Consider the following 21,549-nt stretch of genomic DNA (forward strand, 5'->3'; position numbering starts at 1 on the left):
CTGGAATGTGCCCGCCTGCTGCTTTACTAAAACACAATAACAGAGAGTTGCTGCTCATTGTTTTTTCCTTAAGCAATAATCTGCTCTTTGTCCCTGTTACTACCATTAAAGGACTTCTGTCTTAATGTGTCAGACCTTAGAGAGTATATCTGTGTGAATGTGAGAGACTCAGTATCCCACTGAGTCTGTAGTCATTGTCTATTTGGAAATGTGTGTCTTTGTGCTTGTACATATATGCACCAAGTGGGCATGTGGGTATACATAAGGGTCGGTGTGTGTGTTTTTCCCAGCTCTCCTTGTGTTAGTGTGGGACGTGGGTCATATTTATCTAGGCCAGCAATGTGTTATTGCTCAGGGAGACAAATGGAGCCTGTTTGGATAAGGGGAGAGATGAGCAGACATGAGATATTATCTTCTTTTTTTCTTCACAGATTATCTGGGGTTCTGAGTTTAGCTGGGGATAAACAAACCAAATCAGTTTAAAGTGCCATAGCTAAATCGTAGGTTTTAGATAGAGGCAATTATGTAAGCGAAGCAGAGCTTAGAGGGCTTTATAGAAAAGGACATGTAGGATGTGTGCAGGGTTGTAATGATGGTGACCTGATAGACAGAATAATCACACTCAAATGTGATCCTAAAGTAATTATTGCTTCTCTACCAAAAGATAGATACATGCTGCATAAGCCTGAGTTTCACAAACGTCCCTGATTTCTGATTATCAGGAATTTGCAAGGACAACTGCATGCTTGTTTATTTCAAGGAATGTCCAGTGGTGCCAGAGAACAGTCTACACAACTTTTATGTAATATGCTTGACAAGCTGGTTGGTTCAAATGCTTGAGGTTTACATAAATAATGTTGTACTCTACACTGATTATGGCTTATTAATTACATATTCCATCAAGACTATGAGTGCGAGGCCACTTTTTCTTGCTTAATGCATTCAGCTGTGACTATTCAAGTGTCAGGCTGGATGAGTCCTCGCAGGGATGTGGCAAATAATTTTGGGAGTATTGTGAATTGATGTTACAAATATGAGCAAAATTTATTTTTTTTGTCACTCAAACATTTTCCTATAACGAAATTCTATAATCTAACGATAAGCTACAGTCAAAGCTTTTACTTTTGCTGCTATGCACACCTTGGTGTCTGGTAGCCATTTTTCTACTGCACAGGAAATTATTTCAAATTTCCAACTGCAGCAAAAAGTGGTTTTTTGACATAGTTGGCTAATTTGTTAGAATGAGTAATGACTGACCACCACTGAACAAACTTCAGAAACAGAAAACAGGTTCATGCTGTCCCAATAGGGTCTGATACCTCCATGTAGTGATACCAAACAACAATCACAACTGTAGCACCAAAAGCTGATCCCTCACTGGCTTCCCAGTCGTGAACATTATTTATTTAGAACACAAACATAGAAGAGCCAAAGATACCTCTGCCAGTAATTGAACTCTAAGTCTCTGTATTAGGTGTGTGCTGACTCACAAATATTGTTTGTGATGGACAACATAATCAGGCTTGAGGCACCATTACTGACAACTGAACATCGGATTTGTCCTTGTGCATTACTGTTCATATCAAGTGACAGTTGATTTGTGGAAATTTGCATGGAAAAACAATACAGTGATGAGCATTTAGCAACAAAAATAGTGACCAAATGAGGATCATTAAGCTTTCCATCTGAATACAAACATAGTTATGAAGCTTGTCAAATAAATGCTTAATCATACAATATTTTGACTTTATAGTGTGAAATTATGGTAATGATAATGATAATATATAATAGGTCAAGCAAAAATACTTGCAAAAGAAAAGTAATTAGCATTGTTTGGTGTCATTGAAAATGTCACCACTTCATTCTTTTTGGAAGCCAAAAGTGATAACTTGGATCTGGGAAAAAATGTGGAGGTGTGTTTTGAAACTGGAGACATTTTGGTTGTAAAACTCAAAACAGCTGTCTATCAAGTTAAGAAAAAGAAATGAGTATAGTCAACAAGTCTTCCAACCTAAACTGCCATATAGGGCATTTGTCCCTGCCTTCTGATACAACCCATTTGTCCCTACCCTCCTCCTTTCAGTGTTTCCTGAAATAGCGCTCCCTACTGTGGCAGGTGAGGACACAGAGATACTGCTAAAAATCACTATTGAGAAAACTAACCTTTCTATGACAATGTAACAATGCCATGGCATGGTTCAGTTTAGGCACAAAAACTATTTGGTCAGGGTTAGTTAAGGATTCTACTAAAGTAAGATGATCATCGATGATCTTGTTTTATTTGAACATGGTCGTAGTTAAGAGAAGTTGGACTGTTGATTTGACTTTGAGCAGCCTCTTGTATTAAAGTCCATCCATCCACCCCAACCTCTTCCCTAAGCAGACTTTGTCGCTATACAAGAATGTCACCTGACTTCCTCATTTGCCTCCTGTCATAATTAGTATGGCCACTAGTAGGCTTGGGCCAGTGTAAAAAGTTTTAGACCATCTGACCACCAAGCCACGTAGGTCCATGGAGAGTAGGTATAGTATGACCCAAGAGTTAACAGTATGTTTTCTGGATTATTCAGACTCAGAATGGTCAGATAAAACTTTACCATATTGCATTTGCATATCTCCATGTGTCATTTCGTCTGTTCCCTGAGTATGCACTTTTCGTCAAGGTGGCAGACTTGTCTGTCATTGCCAGAGCTTTTCACAGCAAAACCTTGATAACATCAGAGCTTTTGCACAAGAAAATCTGAGATGAGAAAAGGACATGACAGATTTAAAGAAGGGCAGGAAAGAAATCATTTCAGCTTCCTTTACAAATAGAACAGAGACAGTACATTTATCTAGTCTGCTTGGGCACAGACATCACACACAAACACTCTAGCAATGACAATTGACAGCAATGACAGCAACAGCTCATAGAAACTGTTCAAATTTCTCTTGAATTGACCTCTACAAGGCAATGGAGTACTAAAACTGTTGATAGACCTGTAAAGAGTGGATTTTTTAAAAGAGGTTTGCGGTCATTTTTACATTAAACAGACCCAATGAACAATATGCTCCCGCTTCTCCAATGTTATTTTGTGTAATTGAACGCCAAAAGCCACAGAATTGAAAAAATCCCACCCCACCCCTACACGCACACACACACACACACACGCACACACACACACACACACACACACACACACACACACACACACACACACTATTTTTTTTACAGAGTAGCTGTTTGGATATGTGACACTGCTGCCTTAGTTGGGTGGCTTAGCCACAAAATGTAATATGATGCAATATAGGTGATAGCCCCAAGATCTCAGTGGTATTCTGCAGTAATAGTACTGCTTTGATTGATGGAAAGCTTAAGGCAAAATGTTGGTGCCTCCAAGGTCTTCATCAAGACGAGGACTTTGTTACTTTCTGAAATAAGCTCATCTTCAAGAGGTGGTGGAGAAGTTTCATCTCTGTACTCAAATCCCAAAGGTTTCAACAGTATTCACTCCTTTGTAACTGTTTTGCATTTAATTATGATCCTGCAATGTACACACCAACCAACAAACACACATGCACTAATATCACTCTTACTGTCAGTTTTCTCCAGGGATCTGAGATGTTTGTTAAAGCCTGGGTTTGCCATGTCTGTTTCCCTCTCTGTCTTTGTGTGCGTGATAATGTGTGTGTGAGTGTGTGCGTGTGTATGTTTGAACAGGGCTCTGCGTTTGCTTGTGCAGGCACTCTGAAGCATCTGTGTTTACTGTCTCAACAGAGAGCGAGAGACTGAGAAAAAGAGACTGAGATAGACAAACCGTGGACACACACAGACATGCCAGCCTCTGCAATGAAAACAAACGCTCCTTTACCAGTCTTCCCACACTCTCTTCCTCTCTCTGTCTCACTTTCAGTCTGTCCTTCCATCTCTCACACATTCCCCATTACAAGTGATTTAAACGTTGATGTGTTTTACTTGTTCCTAGTTTGATTGTTTGACTAGAAACTGTCAGACTTGGCTTTTGAGATAATTTTCTGACTTTTGAACTTACCTGTCCTGACTTGACTATCAAACATGCCAGTTAGAACTTGTCTGTCTTGAATGCCAACATTTACAAAAAACAATACATTTGAAAATGGTGTGGGGGTGGCAGGTGAAGTGCATGGTTTATGGTTTCTTTCTCTTCTTTTCTTCACTTATCTATGTCTCTTTCCTCACTCGCTGTCTCCCTTTCTCTTCTGCCTCCAGCCAGTTGTTTGTGCCTGCTTTTGACTGACAGAGCTTCAGTCTTGGTGATACAAAGTAAACTAAACTGTGAGTAAGACAGAAATACAATAAAGTATCTCTAGAAATAAAAAAAGAAAAAGAAAAAAGAAGCTGTCAGTGACTTTGGTCCCCAACTTAATGTCCAAAATCTTGGGACAGGGTGTTAGGTCATCATTATTGTTGCGCTGAGGCAGCGAGAGAACCCTACCAATAAGGTCATAGGCCATGGGTGCATGTGTCTGCCTGTGTGTGTTGAGTCTTTAAAATGTCTGGCAAGGTCCACGTACCAAGGGGACTGGGCCTCACTTAGTGACTTTGAGTTCCTTTGAGTGCTGTTGGTTTGAACTGGTGTCAAAAGACAGAGATTTGCATTGTCATCATATCAGAATTAAAGATAAATCATATTACTCTGGTGTCAGTTTATTTAATGAGTTATTCTCCAAACTGATACCATGTTATAGTAGATGCACAATGTACTCATTTCTGCACTCACAGCACAGTACATTTTGCTTCCCTTGCTCTCTGATCACTGACAAAGATGTGAGACTACTCACTCTATGCACACACCACATATTTATGTGTTGTGTTCCATAAGATGACACCTACTTTTCATGTTTTTCCTTTTTCAAAATTTTAAGCAAAGATCATGCCTGAGTTAAGAATATAAATGTCAATCATACTTGAAATAACATCTGTGTCAAGCAAATAATATACTACCCTGGTAGAGAAGTGCTATGCGTTTGCAATTCAAGGCTTACTGCTCCATTTAGTAATGGTTTTGTGATACACTGTTTGAGATGATTTATACTCATTTTCAGAAAAAAATGGGAAACCTGTTTTTGAATTCAAAGATATCAAAGTGACAATTTCAAAAGCAATGTCATTTGTTTTTTTATATGTCAATACTAAATACTCCATTCTTTTGGTCTAGATCATTGACGAGGAGGACACACAGTTCATGACCAGCTGTCCCCCTGCAGTGACAGAGAGCACACCTCGCAGACGCACTAGGATACAGGTGTTCTGGACAGCACCGCCTACTGGGAGTGGCTGTGTTATACTGAAGTGAGTTTCATTTTTGTCTAATTATGCACCTACCTTTAAACAGAAGATTTACGCCATTTGGTGTTACTTCTTGAAAGTAACCTCACATGGTAAGTGGTAAGTGGTACAGAAAAAACTGAAATCTGGACTGCTACACCACCAATGAAAACTGCATCCTGGCATGGTCATTGTTGTTTTTATAGATAGTCATTACTGGCCATAGGGAACACAATAAGTAAGCTAATGACAGGTGTTTCTCCAGAAGCTGTAACACACTGTGTGTGTTGTGTAATGGGTTCAGCCCCTCAACAAAGAGACAGATGATTATGTGGGTAATTTGTGGTTTAAAGCAGGTGTGACTCTAAAACCACTGTCTTATTTTAAGAGGGGGTGTGTGTGTGTGTGTATGTGTGGGTGTGTGAGAACACTGTGTGAAATGGCAGCAACATCTCCAACAATACTACTAAGAAATACTAATATACGAGAAGCTCTGAATTTCTGAAAGATCAGATTAGAGGGCTGGTATTATTTAATCTGAAGAGCACAAACTTCTCACTGTTGTGTCTCTATTAATCATTTTAAAAGTTCTGTAAAATGGCTGTGAGGCTGCTTGTTTTGTCAGTGATTTCAGTGTTTCCTCATAAAAAAGGTGGATGGGTGATACCAGTAGTGCACTGGTAACTGAGGGTACGTGTATGTGTATTAGTAATAGGAAGGACATCATTTTGGTGTTCAAACTTAGAGCCCAAGCAATAATTCTGCCAAGCCAATACATAAACTGATGTTGGTAAGGGGAGACCCTACGCATCTTGCAAAACTGTCAGAAAATTACATGTTGGATGGAACTTGAAATGGCTCCGAGTACAAGATGCGTCAGATTTTTTTTTTTTTTTTTTTACATAAAATTGCATGAAAACTCATTTCAGAAGAACACTCGTCATATATAGATAATATATTCTACACATTATTCCCAGAGATGTAAAAAGGTGCATAAGGTTCCAAGCCCGTTGTGCTTAACACTTATATAACTTTAATGCATAACATATAGTCAACAAAAAGTGATATGAAGCTACTCTGGAGTTCATATGACAAATCTGATAATTATTTGGAGACTTTAATGATATTTTGCTTCATTGAAAAGTTGAATATCCCTGCAGTAAGAAACAAAACTTCAAAAAAGGGAAAGCTTTGTATTTGTGCTTTTAATCACAAAGGCACTGTCACAATAAATAATGATTAAAAATGATTTGTGCACCAATCACATTCTGTTATTTTACAGTACTTAATGACATCATGCATATTTCTGTTTCATGTTGCACCATCACTCAGCTACACTGCAGTTTAGAAAAGTTTGAATTTTATTGAACAGAGTGGAATGCAATGAAGTCTTTATTCAGCCCTGTGTACTAAAGTACTTTGATGCTGATGTCATGATGAACACATTCATTCTTAATGTTGTTCTTACTTCTTACTATAGCCAGGGGTTATTGTGGAATTAAGAGAAAATCTATAGGTAAAAATTGAAGAGAGCAAGAAAACACAAGACTGACTAAGTGAAAGAAATAAGAGAATGATTTTCATTCACACTGACTGATTTATGTTTCTACAAAAATTATATTGTTTGATACATAACTCTTACAATGAATACATGATGAGGTGTAAAGTGTAATTCATCCAAACAAATCTTATATGGCTTCAGTTAACTATGGCGATGTATAGCTGCTAGCCACTTTTTGATAAATGAAGAATACAAATTATAAACAGCTGATAATTGAATCTGATAATTGAATAGAAATGAAAATGGCTCTGTCTGCCTTCCTCCCTCTTTTTCTACAGTTCTACATTATCCCTCTCTTTTTTGTTTCCATCTCCTTCTCTGACACGCATCTCTTCCTCCTCTGAGCGAGATGCTATAACTTGCCCTTACCTCCACAGTATACTCACAGCTGTTACTTTTAATTTATTTCCTCCTGCTGTATGACATATGGCAAGTAGCCATCCCAGTATTTACTAGTTCAATAAATCTAGTCCTGCATAGGGGAACATCTGCTATGCAAATTCATCTCATATTACTGTCACTTTTGTCTGTCAGCAGTGAGATAGAGATTTAGCATTATGTCATCTAGCATGTATGCCTCTCTGTCTTCCTTAAACTGTCCACTCTTTGGCTGTTGTAACTTGCTTCTCACCTAAATTTTGTTTAGAAGATTTTTCTGCTTTTCCCATGGTGCTGCTGGCACTGTCGTCAGACACAAACTCATGTGAGTGAGGGAGATACTTTGCAGTAGGTCTTTTCTATAAAATGTCACTTTAGTGTACAGCATTATAAACAGCCTCCAATGAATCATGCCTCTTTGTGATGGCCAGTGTCAAGTTAAAAGAATGAAAACGTAACCGTAACTATGAATCTTCCCACCAGAGTTGTGCATTTTCACTCACATCCCACATCATTCTGCCCCATGGGAATAGTGTCCGTCTTCTCCCCTTTTTTATCTTGCAATCTGTTTCTCTGTTCTCCTCAGCACTCGGTTATAGATTATATGTTGCCAGTCCAGGACATCAAGCACATTTCTCTCAGCTCATTCCAGGAAGCTTCAAAAACAACTCCTTACAGCTGGGAGTGTTCCAGTACTTTTCTTGCATTTTGTGAATCTCAGTGGTGTTTTTGCAAGTGGAGCCTCTGGGACTGTTTTTTCAATTTGATGCCAACCTCAACACCTGCGGTTTTAAAAACAATGCAGTTCTATTTTGGGTCACAAAGCTCTTAGTGACAGCTATAGCATTTAAACACTTGTTACAAGATTAGCTAGAGATTTAGACTTATTTATTAATACTGTTTGTCAAGAAATATCCCTATTTGCTTTCTTGCTGAGACTTCAATCAGATTGATACCATAGCCACTCACCGAGTTAATTGCCAACACTTGGGAATGGGGTGATTTCACAAAAAGGAAGTCAGACAAGGCGAAACACTTGAAGAATCAGATTAGAAGGGCTTTTATAGAAATCCTGTAAACTTAATTGAAACAAAAAAAATTACCTGCAAAATTATTACAAATTGTCATGATTTCACTGAGCCAAGACCCCAAAGCAGGACACAGAGTGCATGCTCACATGGAATGACAATTTGAGAGTCTTTAATGGAATTTAGTTGACAGGAGATGAATGCGAGACAGAGACGCTGGTCAGACTGCAGTCCTTTTATCCTCACCACACATATGATGAGGGGGCAAAGCAGGGACAGAGGTGATCTATACAAAAGAAGAGAATAGTCAGATATTGAAAACACTGCAGAAACTCTCAACCTTTTGCACATGAACTGTCTGTACTGTTATCACGTGGCTATGCGGAACCCTCTGGCGTAGAGTAGGGGGAGAACCGGGCTTAAATACTGGACCTGATAAGTTAATGGGAAACAGGTCTGCCAAACCTCCAGCTGCGCCCCACCTCTGCAACATAGACACATAAGAGCACACACATACCATGAAATGTGGGGTGAATCCTGAGGGATGAGGGCAGTTTTAACCTGCCAATTTATTAGATTCAACAATTCAACTTGTAATGGGAGGTTCTTAGTGGAGAGCCAAACCCGCTATCCAACTTGGTAAGTGGGCGCTGGGGTACGGTGATGGTCAGCCAGGTTGCGGTTCCTGGCAGCAGTCCTCAAGAGGGCAGCCCGGGCCTCTCTCCATATTCTCCTGCTCCACCTGAACTGGGTCTGGACTGAGGGGCTTGAAAACCATACATGACCACGAATGGTGACATACTGGTGGCGGAGAGAGGGAGTCGTGGGCATATTCAACCCATGCTAACTGCTAAGGTGTTGGGTGAACACACATCGCAGGGCAGTTTCCAGGTCCTGATTTTCCTGCTCCGTCTGACCGTTGGACTGGGGATGGTACCCAGAGGATAGGCTGGAGGCTGCTCCTAGTGTGCTACAAAAGGCTTTCCACACTCAAGAGGAAAATTGAGGACCTTGAAATTGAGGTGAAAAACATGCTGTACTAGCAGTTCTGCAATTTCCAAGGCTAAGGGGGATTGTAGGAAGGGGGAGTGAAATGTACAGCAAGCAGCCACAAACCTGTGTGTGTCCTGGACTGTGGTGGGCCACCAGAAGTGCCTTTTCAGGGTGCTAGCAACCCCCGGATGCCATGCTAGGTTCAAAGAGTGGCCACACTGGAGGACTTGTGACCTGAGGGGCTCTGTCACAAAAAAACTGTTAGCGGTTCTGTTACCTGGGTTGGGATGGTCCCTCAGAGCTTCCTTAACCTGCTGCTCAACTTCAGAGCGAACAGCAGCCAAGATGCAGGAGGGAGGCAAGACAGTTTCAGGTGGGGTGCTGGCTGGTTGGCACTCAGTTTGGTGGAGAGAGAGCGTCTGGCTTGGTGTTCCTGGAGCCGGGCCTGTAGGTTAGTGAGAAGTTAAAGCGGCCAAGGAACAGGGCCCACCTGGCCTGCCTGGAGTTGAGCCTCTTTGCTGATTGGAGATAAGTTTTTGTGATCAGTTCGCACAATAAATGGAACCTCAGTCTCAGTCTAGGGCCAGCACTACTGCAAGAAGCTCCCAGTTCCCGACATCATAGTTTCATTCACTAGAAGACAGGCGTCATGAGAAGTAGGCACAGGGATGTAACTTTTGGTCATCTGAGTACTGGGACAGTAGAATTGGAGGTGTCAACCTCAACAAGAAACTGTTTAGTTAGGCCAGGGTGGATTTACACAGGTGCAGATGTGAAACGCTCCTTGAGCTGTTTAAATGCCCTGTCTGCCTCAGGAGAAGGAGGTAGAAGTCAGCTGCATGAGAGGAGCCGCTACTTTACTATAATCCCTGATAAAGCGGTGATAAAAATGAGCAAATCCCAGGAACCTCTGAAGTTGTTTGCAACTGTCAGGGATTGGCCACTCTGCTACTGCCTGGATTTTAACTGGGTTTACCCTCATCTGCCCCTTCTCAATAATGAAGCCCGAAAACAAGACTGATGGGGTGTGGAAAGTGCATTTCTCTGCCTTAACAAAGAGGGAGTTTTCAAACAATGGAGGACTAACCTGATGTGTTGTTAACGTTCTTCTAGGCTCCAGGAGAAGTTCAGGATGTTGTCAAGTTAAACAAAGCTAAAGGATGAATGTGAGGCAGAGATGCTGGTCAGACTGCAGTCCTTTTATCCTCACCACACATACGACGAGGGGGCAAAGCAGAGACAGAGGTTTTGCACATAAACTGTCGGTACTGTTACAGCATGGCTATACAGAACCCTCTGGTGCAGAGTAGGGGGAGAGCTGGGCTTAAATACTGGAACTGATGAGTTGATGAAACAGGTCTGCCAAACCTCCAGCCGTGCCCCACCTCTGCAACATAGACACATAAGAGCACACACATACTGTACACTCAAACAAGGAAGGAAACACAGGAGGAGCACAGACTAGAGAAACAAAAAACACAGAGGTAATGAACAGACCATAACCCTCCTGAAACAAACATATAAGCCATATTTCCATAAGGTTTTTCTACATTGTTTTACTCCATTGGAGGTGTAACTGGCATTCTTTTTTTAAAAATCATTTTCAGTTTTATGAGAAATTAAATACACAAAATGTAAACCTTGAATGGAGAATACAAAGAACATACAGAAATAATAAATAACAGAGAAAGAAAAACAAAAAACAGAGAGACTTGAAAAGAAATAGAGAAAGACTACCAGACAATACATAATAACATATAACATAACAATAAAAATAATGGATAAGCAGTTGCCAAAGTAATCAAATAATATGAATGTAACAGTCAGATCAGGTACCACATCCACACATAAAATTTGGCAGGTCAGCGTCAATGTAAATGTGAGTCTCAAATCTGAGATGTGTGTTAGTTCTGTGTAATCACATTTTTTCCATGTGTATAACAGACAGCGTGTGAGAAGGTAGGTAGGTTTTAGGACCTCATTAAAGGCTTTGAAAAATTCTGGCCCAAACCCATCAGGTCCAGCTGCCTTACCAGAAGGAAAGGCTTTAACGGCATCCTGTATTTAAGACAATGAGAAAGCTGGAAGCTGCTTCTAGTTGTGGAAAGGGAAGTGATTCAAAAAAACATCATAGTCTTCCTGTGTAGCTGTTAGAGGTGTAGATTTCAGAGTAAAACTCCCTGAATTGTTTGTAAATATCCTTTAAGTCATTCATTCCTTTCTTTATTTATTTTGAACACAAAATAAAACAAAAAGATACAAAACAAAGTGTCCGAAAAGGATTAGGTAGAGGTAAAAAAAACTCCCCGCCCCTTTTTAACAATACATAACAATCATCTTTAGTATACAAATATCAATTATTTACATTTTAGTTTACAATTCATATTACATCAACTGCTACCAAAACACTTCACGACCCTGTTCCAAACCTACACCACCACCTAGAATACTACAGACCACTTTGCCACCCAGTGTCTAAGATTAAAAGTAGATCAACATTTACCATCTGTACAAGTCCACCATGTATATCCCAAGCATTTCTTTCTTATATTGTTAGGGTTAGGGTTAGGGTTTGTGAATTTGTTTATATTTGTGCTTTGCTTCAATCTCTCATTCAATCCATTCCATAAATCCAGCACACAAATTGATATACACATATTCCTCTGTGTGGTACGAACACAATATTTTTTGGAATTAAGTTGACCTCTTAAATTGTAACCCCCCTCTCTGTTACCAAACATTTTTTTAATGTTTACCGGAACATGAACATGATAAGTGCCATTTTAAGTTTAACCAGATCCCCTAATTTTAGTGTATTTGCTTTCAAAAACAGTGTGTTTATGTGTTCCCTAAAACCCACAGTGTGCTATTCTGATTGCTCTTTTTTGTAGTATGTAGAATGGTTATAAGTTGAATACACAGGGAACCAAGATTTGTAATTGAGTATGTAATGGTTTTCCCCAGGACTGCTATGCTCTTGGCTAGTTTTGTTCTGACTTGATTGATTTGGGGTTTCCAGCAGATTTTATGGTCCAGTCTCTCTCCAAGAAACTTCATTTCAAAAACTTTTCCACTTCAGCGTTATCAATTATTATTAGGGCCCGAGCACTTCGTGTGAAGGCCCTATTGTAATCGTAAGAATGATTCTCGTGATGCTAAAATCATGTTTTTGAGGGTCTAAACATGCTCAAAATCTCACGAAACTGCACACACATCAGACCTGGCAAAAATTGACATTTGATAGGTGTCTTGTTCATTGGCACCATAAAATAGCTCCATAGCGCCCCCTTGGACATACCTAAAATCCCATTTGAAAATTTTGCCCATTTTTGGCAATTTTTTGGCATTTGGGGATGTTGTATTTGATCGAACTCCTTCTACAGTTTTTATCATGTTGACCTCAAACTTGGTCAGGATACTCTCAAGGCCTTTGTGATTAAAAGTTATTAAAAGAATTTGTTGACGTCAAAGGGTGTGGCCGTGGCGGCACGTCAAATTTTGATGCCTTGTCATGAAACAGGAAATTGTGTTTAAGTTGCTGTATTTATTGTAAAAATTTTGATGTTCCATTGAAGGGCATGTCTGTGGCAGCGTTTCGATGTTATGCCATTAACCAGGAGGTTGATGTAACTCATGCAAAAATTGTCTGATCTGCCCCAGACTTGTTTGATAAGAGTCCTGCCCTGAACACATCTACATGGTTGTTGCTTATGGGCGTGGCAAAATGGCTCCAGGACATATTCAAAATCCCCTTGCCTTTGGGCTTAGTTTGTCCGAGTTGAATGAATTCGGAGGCATGATGTAACATGCCAAGATGCACCAAAAAGTCTCTTGACATCATGGCCTTAAACTTACAGGAAGTCAGCCATTTTAATTTTATTGCACCAATTTTGATTATTTTTTGCCATTTGGGGACGTTGTATTTGATCGAACTCCTCCTACAGATTTTATCATATCGACCTCAAACTTGATCAGGATACTCTAAGGCCTTTGTGATTAAAGGTTATGAAAATATTTTGTTGATGACAAAGGGTGTGGCCGTGGCGGCACCTCAAATTTCGATGACTCGCCATGAAACAGGAAGTTGCGTTTAAGTTGCTGTAACTCAGCCATACTTTATTCAATCAGCCCCAAATTTCACAGTGATGATAAGGGTCCCGACATGAACACACCCACATGTCAATATCCACAAAAAGTTATAGTGCCACCTACTGGACACAGGAAATGACATCCTGTTACCATCAGGTTGATATTGATGTGATCCACTTTAGACTTCGTCAGGAAAGCCTTAAGGACTTCATGATGCCTTATTGTGAAAATTTTGATGTTCCGTTGAAGAGCGTGTCTGTGGCGCCGTGGTGAATTTCAATGCTTCACCATTAACCAGGAGGTTGATGTAACTCATGCCTGATCTGCCCCAAATTTCACAGGGTTGACAACAGACCTGTCCTGAACACATCTACATTCAAATATATAGATGTTATCATGGTGGAAACAGGAAATGATGTGTTTTATCTAAAGAGGTTGATCTGATTGACATCAAATGTGGTCAGACAAACATTAATATCATACTGGTGCTGAATTGTGAAGGCTGTGAGTCTTCATGGGACACCCTTACTGTATCGCCATGGCGAATTTCGATGCTTTGCCATTAAACAGGAAGTTGTTGTAACTCCCGCATGCACCGCAGTCTCCTTAGGAAGTACAGCCTGCTTTGTGTCTTCCCATACAGGTGGCTGGTGTGTGTTGTCCAGTCCAGTTTATTATAGATCCACAGCCCGAGGTATTTGTAAGAGTCCACAGCCTCCACCTCAGCTCCCTCTAACAGGACTGGTCGTGGTCATGGTATGGACCTCCCAAAGTCAATGACCAGCTCCTTCGTCTTAGAGGTGTTGAGGTGTAGGTGGTTAGTGTGGCACCATGCAGCATAGTCCTCCACCAGTCTCTGATACTCCTCCTCGCTGTCATCCCTGATGCACCCGATGGCTGTATCATCGGCGTACTTCTGTATGTGACACAGCTCTGAGTTGTAACAGAAGCCTGAGGTGTACAGGGTGAAGAGAAGAGGGGCCAGCACTGTGCCCTGGGGGGGCTCCAGTGCTGCTGACCACAGTGTCAGACGTGATGTCCTTCAGCCTGACATACTGTGGCCTGCCAGTGAGGTAGTTGGAGATCCAGTCCACCAGGTAGGGGTCCACTCTCATCCTGCTCAGTTTGTACCAAAGCATGGGGGGCTGGATGGTATTAAAGGCGCTGTAGAAGTCCAAGAAGAGAATCCTCACTGTGCCGCTTCCTTTATCCAGATGGGAGTGGGCTCGGTGTAGCAGGTAGAGAATGGCATCCTCCACACCAACACCTTGCTGGTATGCAAACTGCAGGTGGTCCTGGGCGTGTTGCACCTGGGGTCTGAGGAGGCTGAGGAAGAGCCACTCCAACGTCTTCATTAGGTGTGAAGTGAGTGCCACTGGTCGGAAGTCATTCAGCTCGCTGGGCTGGTTCTTAGGCTTAGGCTAAGGTTGAATATCTGTTGTAGTGGCTCCCCCAGTTCTGCAGCGCAGGTCTTCAGTAGTCTTGGACACACTTTGTCCGGGCCTGCTGCTTTCCTGGGCTGGAGCTTCCTCAGCTGTAAATGGTAAATGGACTGTACTTATATAGCGCTTTTCTAGTCTTTTCGACCACTCAAAGCGCTTCACACTACAGATCACATTCACCCCATTCACACACATTCATATTCATATACATTCATATATATAAGTGCTTTCTAACACATGCACACACATTCACACACCGATGACACATCGGAGGCAATTTGGGGTTCAGTATCTTGCCCAAGGATACTTCGGCACGTGGACTGGAGGAGCCGGGAATCGAACCACCGACCTTCTGATTGGTGGGCGACTGCTCTACCTCCTGAGCCCCAGCTGTCCTCTGACCTGGTCTGTAGTGAGATTGTGTTGAGGTGGAGGAGGAGGATGGGGGTGTTGTGGTGTCTGGGGGGAGGTGTGTGGAGGGAAGAAGAAGAGATGGCTGTGGTGAGGGTGGGGGGGGGGGGGCAAGGCCTAGTTGAACCTGTTGAAGAAGTCGTTCAGTTCGTTCGCCCTCTCCCTTGTCCCCCATACAACTCTGGTCTTTGTGTTGTGACCTGTGATGGTCTTCACACCTTGCCAGACCTCCCTCATGTTGTTCTCCCTCAGCTTCTGCTCCACCTTTCTCCTGTAGCTGTCCTTAGCTTCCCTCACACAGTGTTTCACCTCCTGCTGTGCTGCCTTCCTGGCCTCCCTGTCTCTGCTCCTGAAGGCAGCCTTCTTCTTGTTGAGGACAGCCTTGACCTCCCTTGTTACCCATGGCTTGTTATTAGGGTAACAATGGACTGTCTTGACAGGGAGACCACGTCTGCGCAGAAGTTCAGGTACTCCGTCATATAGTGTGTCATCCCCTCTATGTCCTCATCATGTGGGTTGATCAGCACATCCCAGACTGTGGTGTTATTACAGTCTCTCAAGGCACTTTCCATCTCAGAGGACCACCTCCTGATGGATCGAGTTGTCACTGGCTGCTTTTGGACCGGGGGGTGTACAGTGGCTGTAGGTGAACCAGATTGTGATCAGACTTCCCTAGTGGGGGGAGGGGAATCGCTCTATATGCATCCCTTACATTAACATACAGAAGATCAATTGTTCTGTTGTTTCTAGTAGGACAGTCTACAACCTGATTAGAAACAGCCAAGGTAGAGTCCAGAGTTACATGGTTTAAGTCCCCAGAGATGATCATAAGTTCCTCTGTGTTGTGTCTGCAGCCTTGCTGTGACGGAGTGGATCTTCTCACAGGCAGTGGCTGCGTCTGCTCTCAGAGGGATGTAAACACTGACAGTGAACACATGACTGAACTCCCTCAGCAGATAATATAGCCGCAGACTAAGAGCTAGCAGCTCGAGGTCATGGCAACACAAGACTGTCTTTACGGAGATGTGTCCTGGGTTACACCAGCGATTGTTGATTACGGATTCCATGATTACGGAGGGAATCGATGGTTTGTAGCGCCTCCGATTCTCCACTAGCTCAGCCTTTAGCTTGGCCCCGGCCTTGCATCGCCTGGGTCTCCTCCTCAGCCGGGATGGGGCGTTGTATCCCGGCTCGGCCTTTTGTGCGCAGAGCCAGCAGTTCCTCTTGTGAGTAAGTGAGAAAACTGGCTCTTGGTTGCATTTTAAAGATAAAATTTTTCATAGGATATATATAAAGCACACAATCTCTCGCAAGAAGAGTAAAAAATTAGAGGGAAAGTGGTTAACAAAGGTTAAAAGAGCTAAAGAAAAAACTGGAGAGCTACTGGAGAGGCAGCCGTCTCCCACAGCGCCAGAACACTACAGAGGACTCAGATTAGACTCCGTTTTCAGTGTGGTTTCATAAGAAATAATTTGTCCTCCTGATATTTACTGTGAGTGTCTCCCACAGAGCTGAATCACTCACCTCACTGTTGTCATTGGTCTCAAGGAACTGTCAGATATGGCTTGAAATTTATTTTTTAAATGCCTGATCCTTAAGCAAAAGAGGGTAAAAGTGCCAGCTGTAAGCTTGCCTAGGAAGGGACTGTTGGAGGTTGAGAATGACTGGCCTATGATAAGAAGTTATTATGCTGTGATCAACTTAGGTCTATGATCTGTGCACATTAGAATAGAAAGAATAATTGCGTTTGGATGGGTGTTGTAATCTACAAATATATACCACCTTCTTCGACTGTATCAAATTGTTGAGGGTTTGCCCAGCAAGAATGTTGGGTGGGGTGGCAGAGGAAAATCTACATAAGGGTCCAGATAAAATGTGACTTGAGTCATCATCTGGAATCAAATCAAAAACCTTATGGAAGAAAGCAGGATCATCTGTGTTTGGCCTGCATGTATTTACCAGTGTAACAGGATGTAAATTATTATGCCTGTTCAGATTCCTCTGGATTTAGATGTGAAAGGTGACTGATAAACGTGTGAAATACAATTAGCTTTGAGTATTCTGTGCTGGGTGGCTTTAAGATGAGTTTCTTGATAGAAAATAATGTCAGATTTCACTGACTTATCAAACCACACATGTTCCAAGAAACCAAGGACAGAAGAATTCAGACTGTTATTAATTTGTAGTACTTTTTGCATTATATCAAAACACAAACTTCACCTTTAGTCTGGCAGCAAGTAAAAACCAACAAAAAATAAATAGTTGACCTCCATAGTTTAACGAGCGCTGCCTCCTAAATCGCAGAATCTTTTCCTTCTCCTGTGCAAAATGCACCCAAGCAATTATTGTACGAGGCCTGGAGCTGTCTGGTGGTTTGGGATGTTGTATGTGCGCCCAGTGTCAGTGACAAACGGCTTAGGGATCAGGAGACAAACTTGGTCGGCTTCCCCTTTTCCTCACCTTCCAGAATGCCCACAATCTTGATGTTGTTGCATCTGGATCCCCCCTCCAAATCTGAAAGCTTGCCCCATAGATTTTTATTTTTTCACTTCAACCCCTTGATGCCTGAATGTATTTACAATTGTATAAAAAAATTAATTATTTGTGTTTTTGCTTTCAAGCTGACGCTATCTCGGCTGCAGTCTGAATGCAAACGGTATGCAAATTCGCGACAATCGGCATTAAGGGGTTAACTCGACATTTTCTGCCAGATGAGTGGGAGCTTGCCTTCCTCTTCAGCTGGTGACATGTCTGAAGGTGTATTCCTGGCTTCGATCTTGCTGTGTCAGCTAGCTGGCGCACAACAGTCTTTCTGCCATGTGCAATTTTACTTGACATATTTACATTCCACTTTTTGTTGGTATTAAGAAAAATAGCCAGTGAGAGTTTCATATTAGAGTTTAAATTGATATCAGTTGTGTGCTGTGAGGAGCTCAAGAAAATGTGTCTACTTTGCATCCATCTCACTAGCGCTCCCCCACTGGCACTCACTTGTTAATTACATCATCTTGTTGCACTCTCTTCTTCTTCAGTGGTTTAATGGCATCCGACTTAAGAATTACGGCCAGCATTTTGTTTTACATATCTCAACAAACCAACTCCTAATATTCATTCAGTGGTAGTGAATCGAAACATGTATAAACACATATAAATCAGCATTTTCTTTTACTGATTTTCTTGAAATGTGTTACATTGTTTTCCTACTAAATTTTGGATGAAAGCCTGTCTTGTGACTGTATTTGTTGCCCCCTTGTCTTTTTGTTCCCAGATCTCAGCAGTAACACAGCTGTTGCAATTAGTCAAAATTGATTCAACAGAATATTAATCAAAAACAATTTTTTTACTGGCTTTTAAAATAAATAACCAGATACAATGCACAAAACAATCATTCTTCTTGTATGTTAATTTATATAGAAAGAAATATTCATTAACAATTAAATGAAACATACCCAAGAAAAGCAATTAAATTATGTCATGAGACACATTTTCTCCTTATACAAAAAACAAAACGTGATTCCAGACAAGCAATTAGAATTCTTTGGTTGTTGGTTATGCAGATTGGCTTTTTTCCATTCAGATGATGCATTTTTTGTCATTAACTTAACCCAGGTCTAACTTGGTTTGTCTGGTTACAAAGGGTAACCTTAACAGCTGAAATGATACGGCAAGGGCAAATGCTGATTTTGAAATCCAAGGTAAATATGATCTGCCCCTGAAGAGACAAAGTTGAATTCATTCAGACAATGGTATACCTAGCCATTCTTGCACTGTTTTGATTACCTCTCTCCAGAAAAGAGAGAAAAAAACTAAAGGATAAGTCCACTTGTCATGAATAAAGGTATCCTCGTGTCCAACATTTCCAGACGAGTTTAAATTATATTGTATTGATTAAGTGTCTTTTAGCATGTAAATTAAACATTCACTAAACAATTTTGTGTGAAGCTACCAAGACTGAACTACTTGATTCATTGTAAACCTTTGTTAGAACTGATATTGATATGTCTATATTATGTCTAAAACTTTCTTTCCATTGACAACCCATCTAAACTCTGGGATTTCCCAGGTTTACCCCTAACCTCTAACTCAGTAATTGGTTCTTCAGTCTTCTGTGTCTGATCTGAAGAAAGCTGGGAAAGTTCAGTCTTTGAAAAGAATGTTTTCATCTCTATATCTGAATAATATCCACGCATCCATCATCTATACCACTTATCCATTAAGGGTTGTGGGGGGTTGGGGCTGGAGCCTATCCCAGCTGACACTGGGTGAGAGGCAGGGTACACCCTGTACGCACTGCCAGTTCATCGCAGGGCCAACACATATAGACAAACAACCATTCACACCTATGGGCAATTCAGAGTCACCAGTTAACCTAATGTGCATGTCTCTGGACTTTGGGAGGAAGCTGGAGTACCCAGAGAGAACCTACGTAGGGAGAACATTCAAACTCCACACAGAAAAGCCACGGGTGAACCAGAGCTTGAACCCTGCTGTGAGGCAACAGTGCTGATTCCAAATAATATAGATTTGAATAAGTACTTAATTAATGATGATTAATGTTATGTGCCTTATTAAGTACGTCTCCCTTTTCATTTCTGATACCTGGGATGACGTGATTAGCATCTTTTTGTTTAAATTGCCTAGCCAGTAACTTATTACCTTTTTCTCTATTCTTTAATAAATTTGACCTCATCCTAAAAAGGGTATATTCAACTCTTTTTTCTTTTCTGGGATATATAATAATAATAATAATAATAATATATAACAATATACAATATATAATAATAATATAATAATTATTATAATATTACCACATTTGAAATATTGTCTTTATTCTTTGCTAAAATATGCAATTTGCCTCTAATAAAAGCTTTGGATGCTTCCCAGACAGTGACAGTTTTTTCATTGGATCGATGCTTTCATCTTCCAACATTTCCTTAAAGAGTGGGTCCTGGAATGAAGACATCTCTATCAGCTAAATAAGATTATGAGAGAAACACTGTTTTTGTGGGGTTCTCCCATATAGCCACCAAGCCAAGATCTTCACCTGTTGATCCTTTGGATTTATTTGGCTATAGCTTGATCTATGTGGCATGCCATTTTAAACCTGATTGAAATTTGCTCCCAGTTTTTATTTTTATTTTCAATAATATATATTTTGCTGTCACCTCTGTGAGTAATTGGTGGCTAATAAAGGATTAACCTTCTGTATATTCTTTTGGGAGGTGTGATTCTTTTTTTGACAGCAAACCTTATTTTAATTGTAACCTACTTTACTGAGTTTGTCTATCTGGCTGCAGCCTCTATAGTCTCTTCTTGAAAATTTAAACTCTTTAAACAAAAATATCAGAAGCCACTGGTTCTTAGATAGTAAATCTGATATCTTTAGGTTTGGGGCTGCTGGTTGAAGAAAACAAGCAATTTGAGTAAGTCATCATAGGTTTAGACAATTTTTATAGGTATTTTCCCTATTTCCTGACATTTCATGAAACGATTGATAAAAATGATCTGTAAATTAATCGGGAAGTTAAGACTCCACTGTTTTATGATCACATGCTATATGATCATAAAACAGTGGAGTCTTAACAAGCTCCACTTGGGGAGTAAACTTTTTTTCCCAAAGGTTCAGACAATGAAGTGATGTGAAAGCTGAACATCTGAAAGAAGTCAGCTGCTAAACACGGTCATCAGTTTCTTGGCAAGCAGAACATGTCAGCAGCTTTTGAATAGCACTCTTGAACATGTGCTATCTCTGCTCGTCTCAGCCATTATTGGCACTGGAACTGACAACAACCTCAAGATGCAATGTGCTACTTTTCTCCTTGAAGCAGGAAGTATACTGTTAGGCCTACCCTCCTCCTCCTCAGTTGGTCAAGTTTTCACCCCAACTCTTGTCATTCACCCTACAAAGCTGTTGGCCATGAAACAACATGTAGCCTGAGGCTGAGGGATACAAGCCTCTACAGGTGCTGAAAATGTCCACGTTTTTAACTTTTTTTTTTAACTTTTTTGACATATACTTAGCTCTGCTGTATTTATATTTGACACAGTGCTTCTTCATTCTTCTTGTTCTTGTAACATACCAAAATTTCATTTTGTTATACACATGGTGGCAAATAATCACAAATTGATTATTTGTTTGTTTGTTTATTTTTAAATAAACAATTGAATGTATCATGCTGGCAAAGTCAAATATCGTCTGTAACAAGACACTTATAAGTTTTATTGAGCTTTTATCATCAGCCACTTACCTCAGGTAAAAAGAGAAGCTGTGTTCAAATTGTTCCCACACATTATGAACTCGTGGCTCAAATGTCACCAGAGCTCCGTAGAAACAGGAAAATATAACACAAGCAAATGTCA

At 40.8% G+C, this 21,549-nt stretch overlaps 1 protein-coding gene across 3 annotated transcripts in view; it reads left to right on the forward strand.

The window, feature by feature from the left end:
• The window catches only part of spon1b (spondin 1b), a 106,464-nt gene that overhangs the window by 13,362 nt on the left and 71,553 nt on the right, over positions 1 to 21,549 (forward strand). For all 3 annotated transcript variants that reach the window (XM_051073587.1, XM_018704157.2, XM_018704158.2), the window contains exon 4: positions 5,178 to 5,311. In XM_051073587.1, the coding sequence (XP_050929544.1) occupies positions 5,178 to 5,311 (134 nt within the window). The remainder of the gene's footprint in view (positions 1 to 5,177; positions 5,312 to 21,549) is intronic.

The sequence above is a fragment of the Lates calcarifer genome, linkage group LG10 (genome assembly GCF_001640805.2).
Source record: "Lates calcarifer isolate ASB-BC8 linkage group LG10, TLL_Latcal_v3, whole genome shotgun sequence".
NCBI lineage: Eukaryota > Metazoa > Chordata > Actinopteri > Centropomidae > Lates > Lates calcarifer.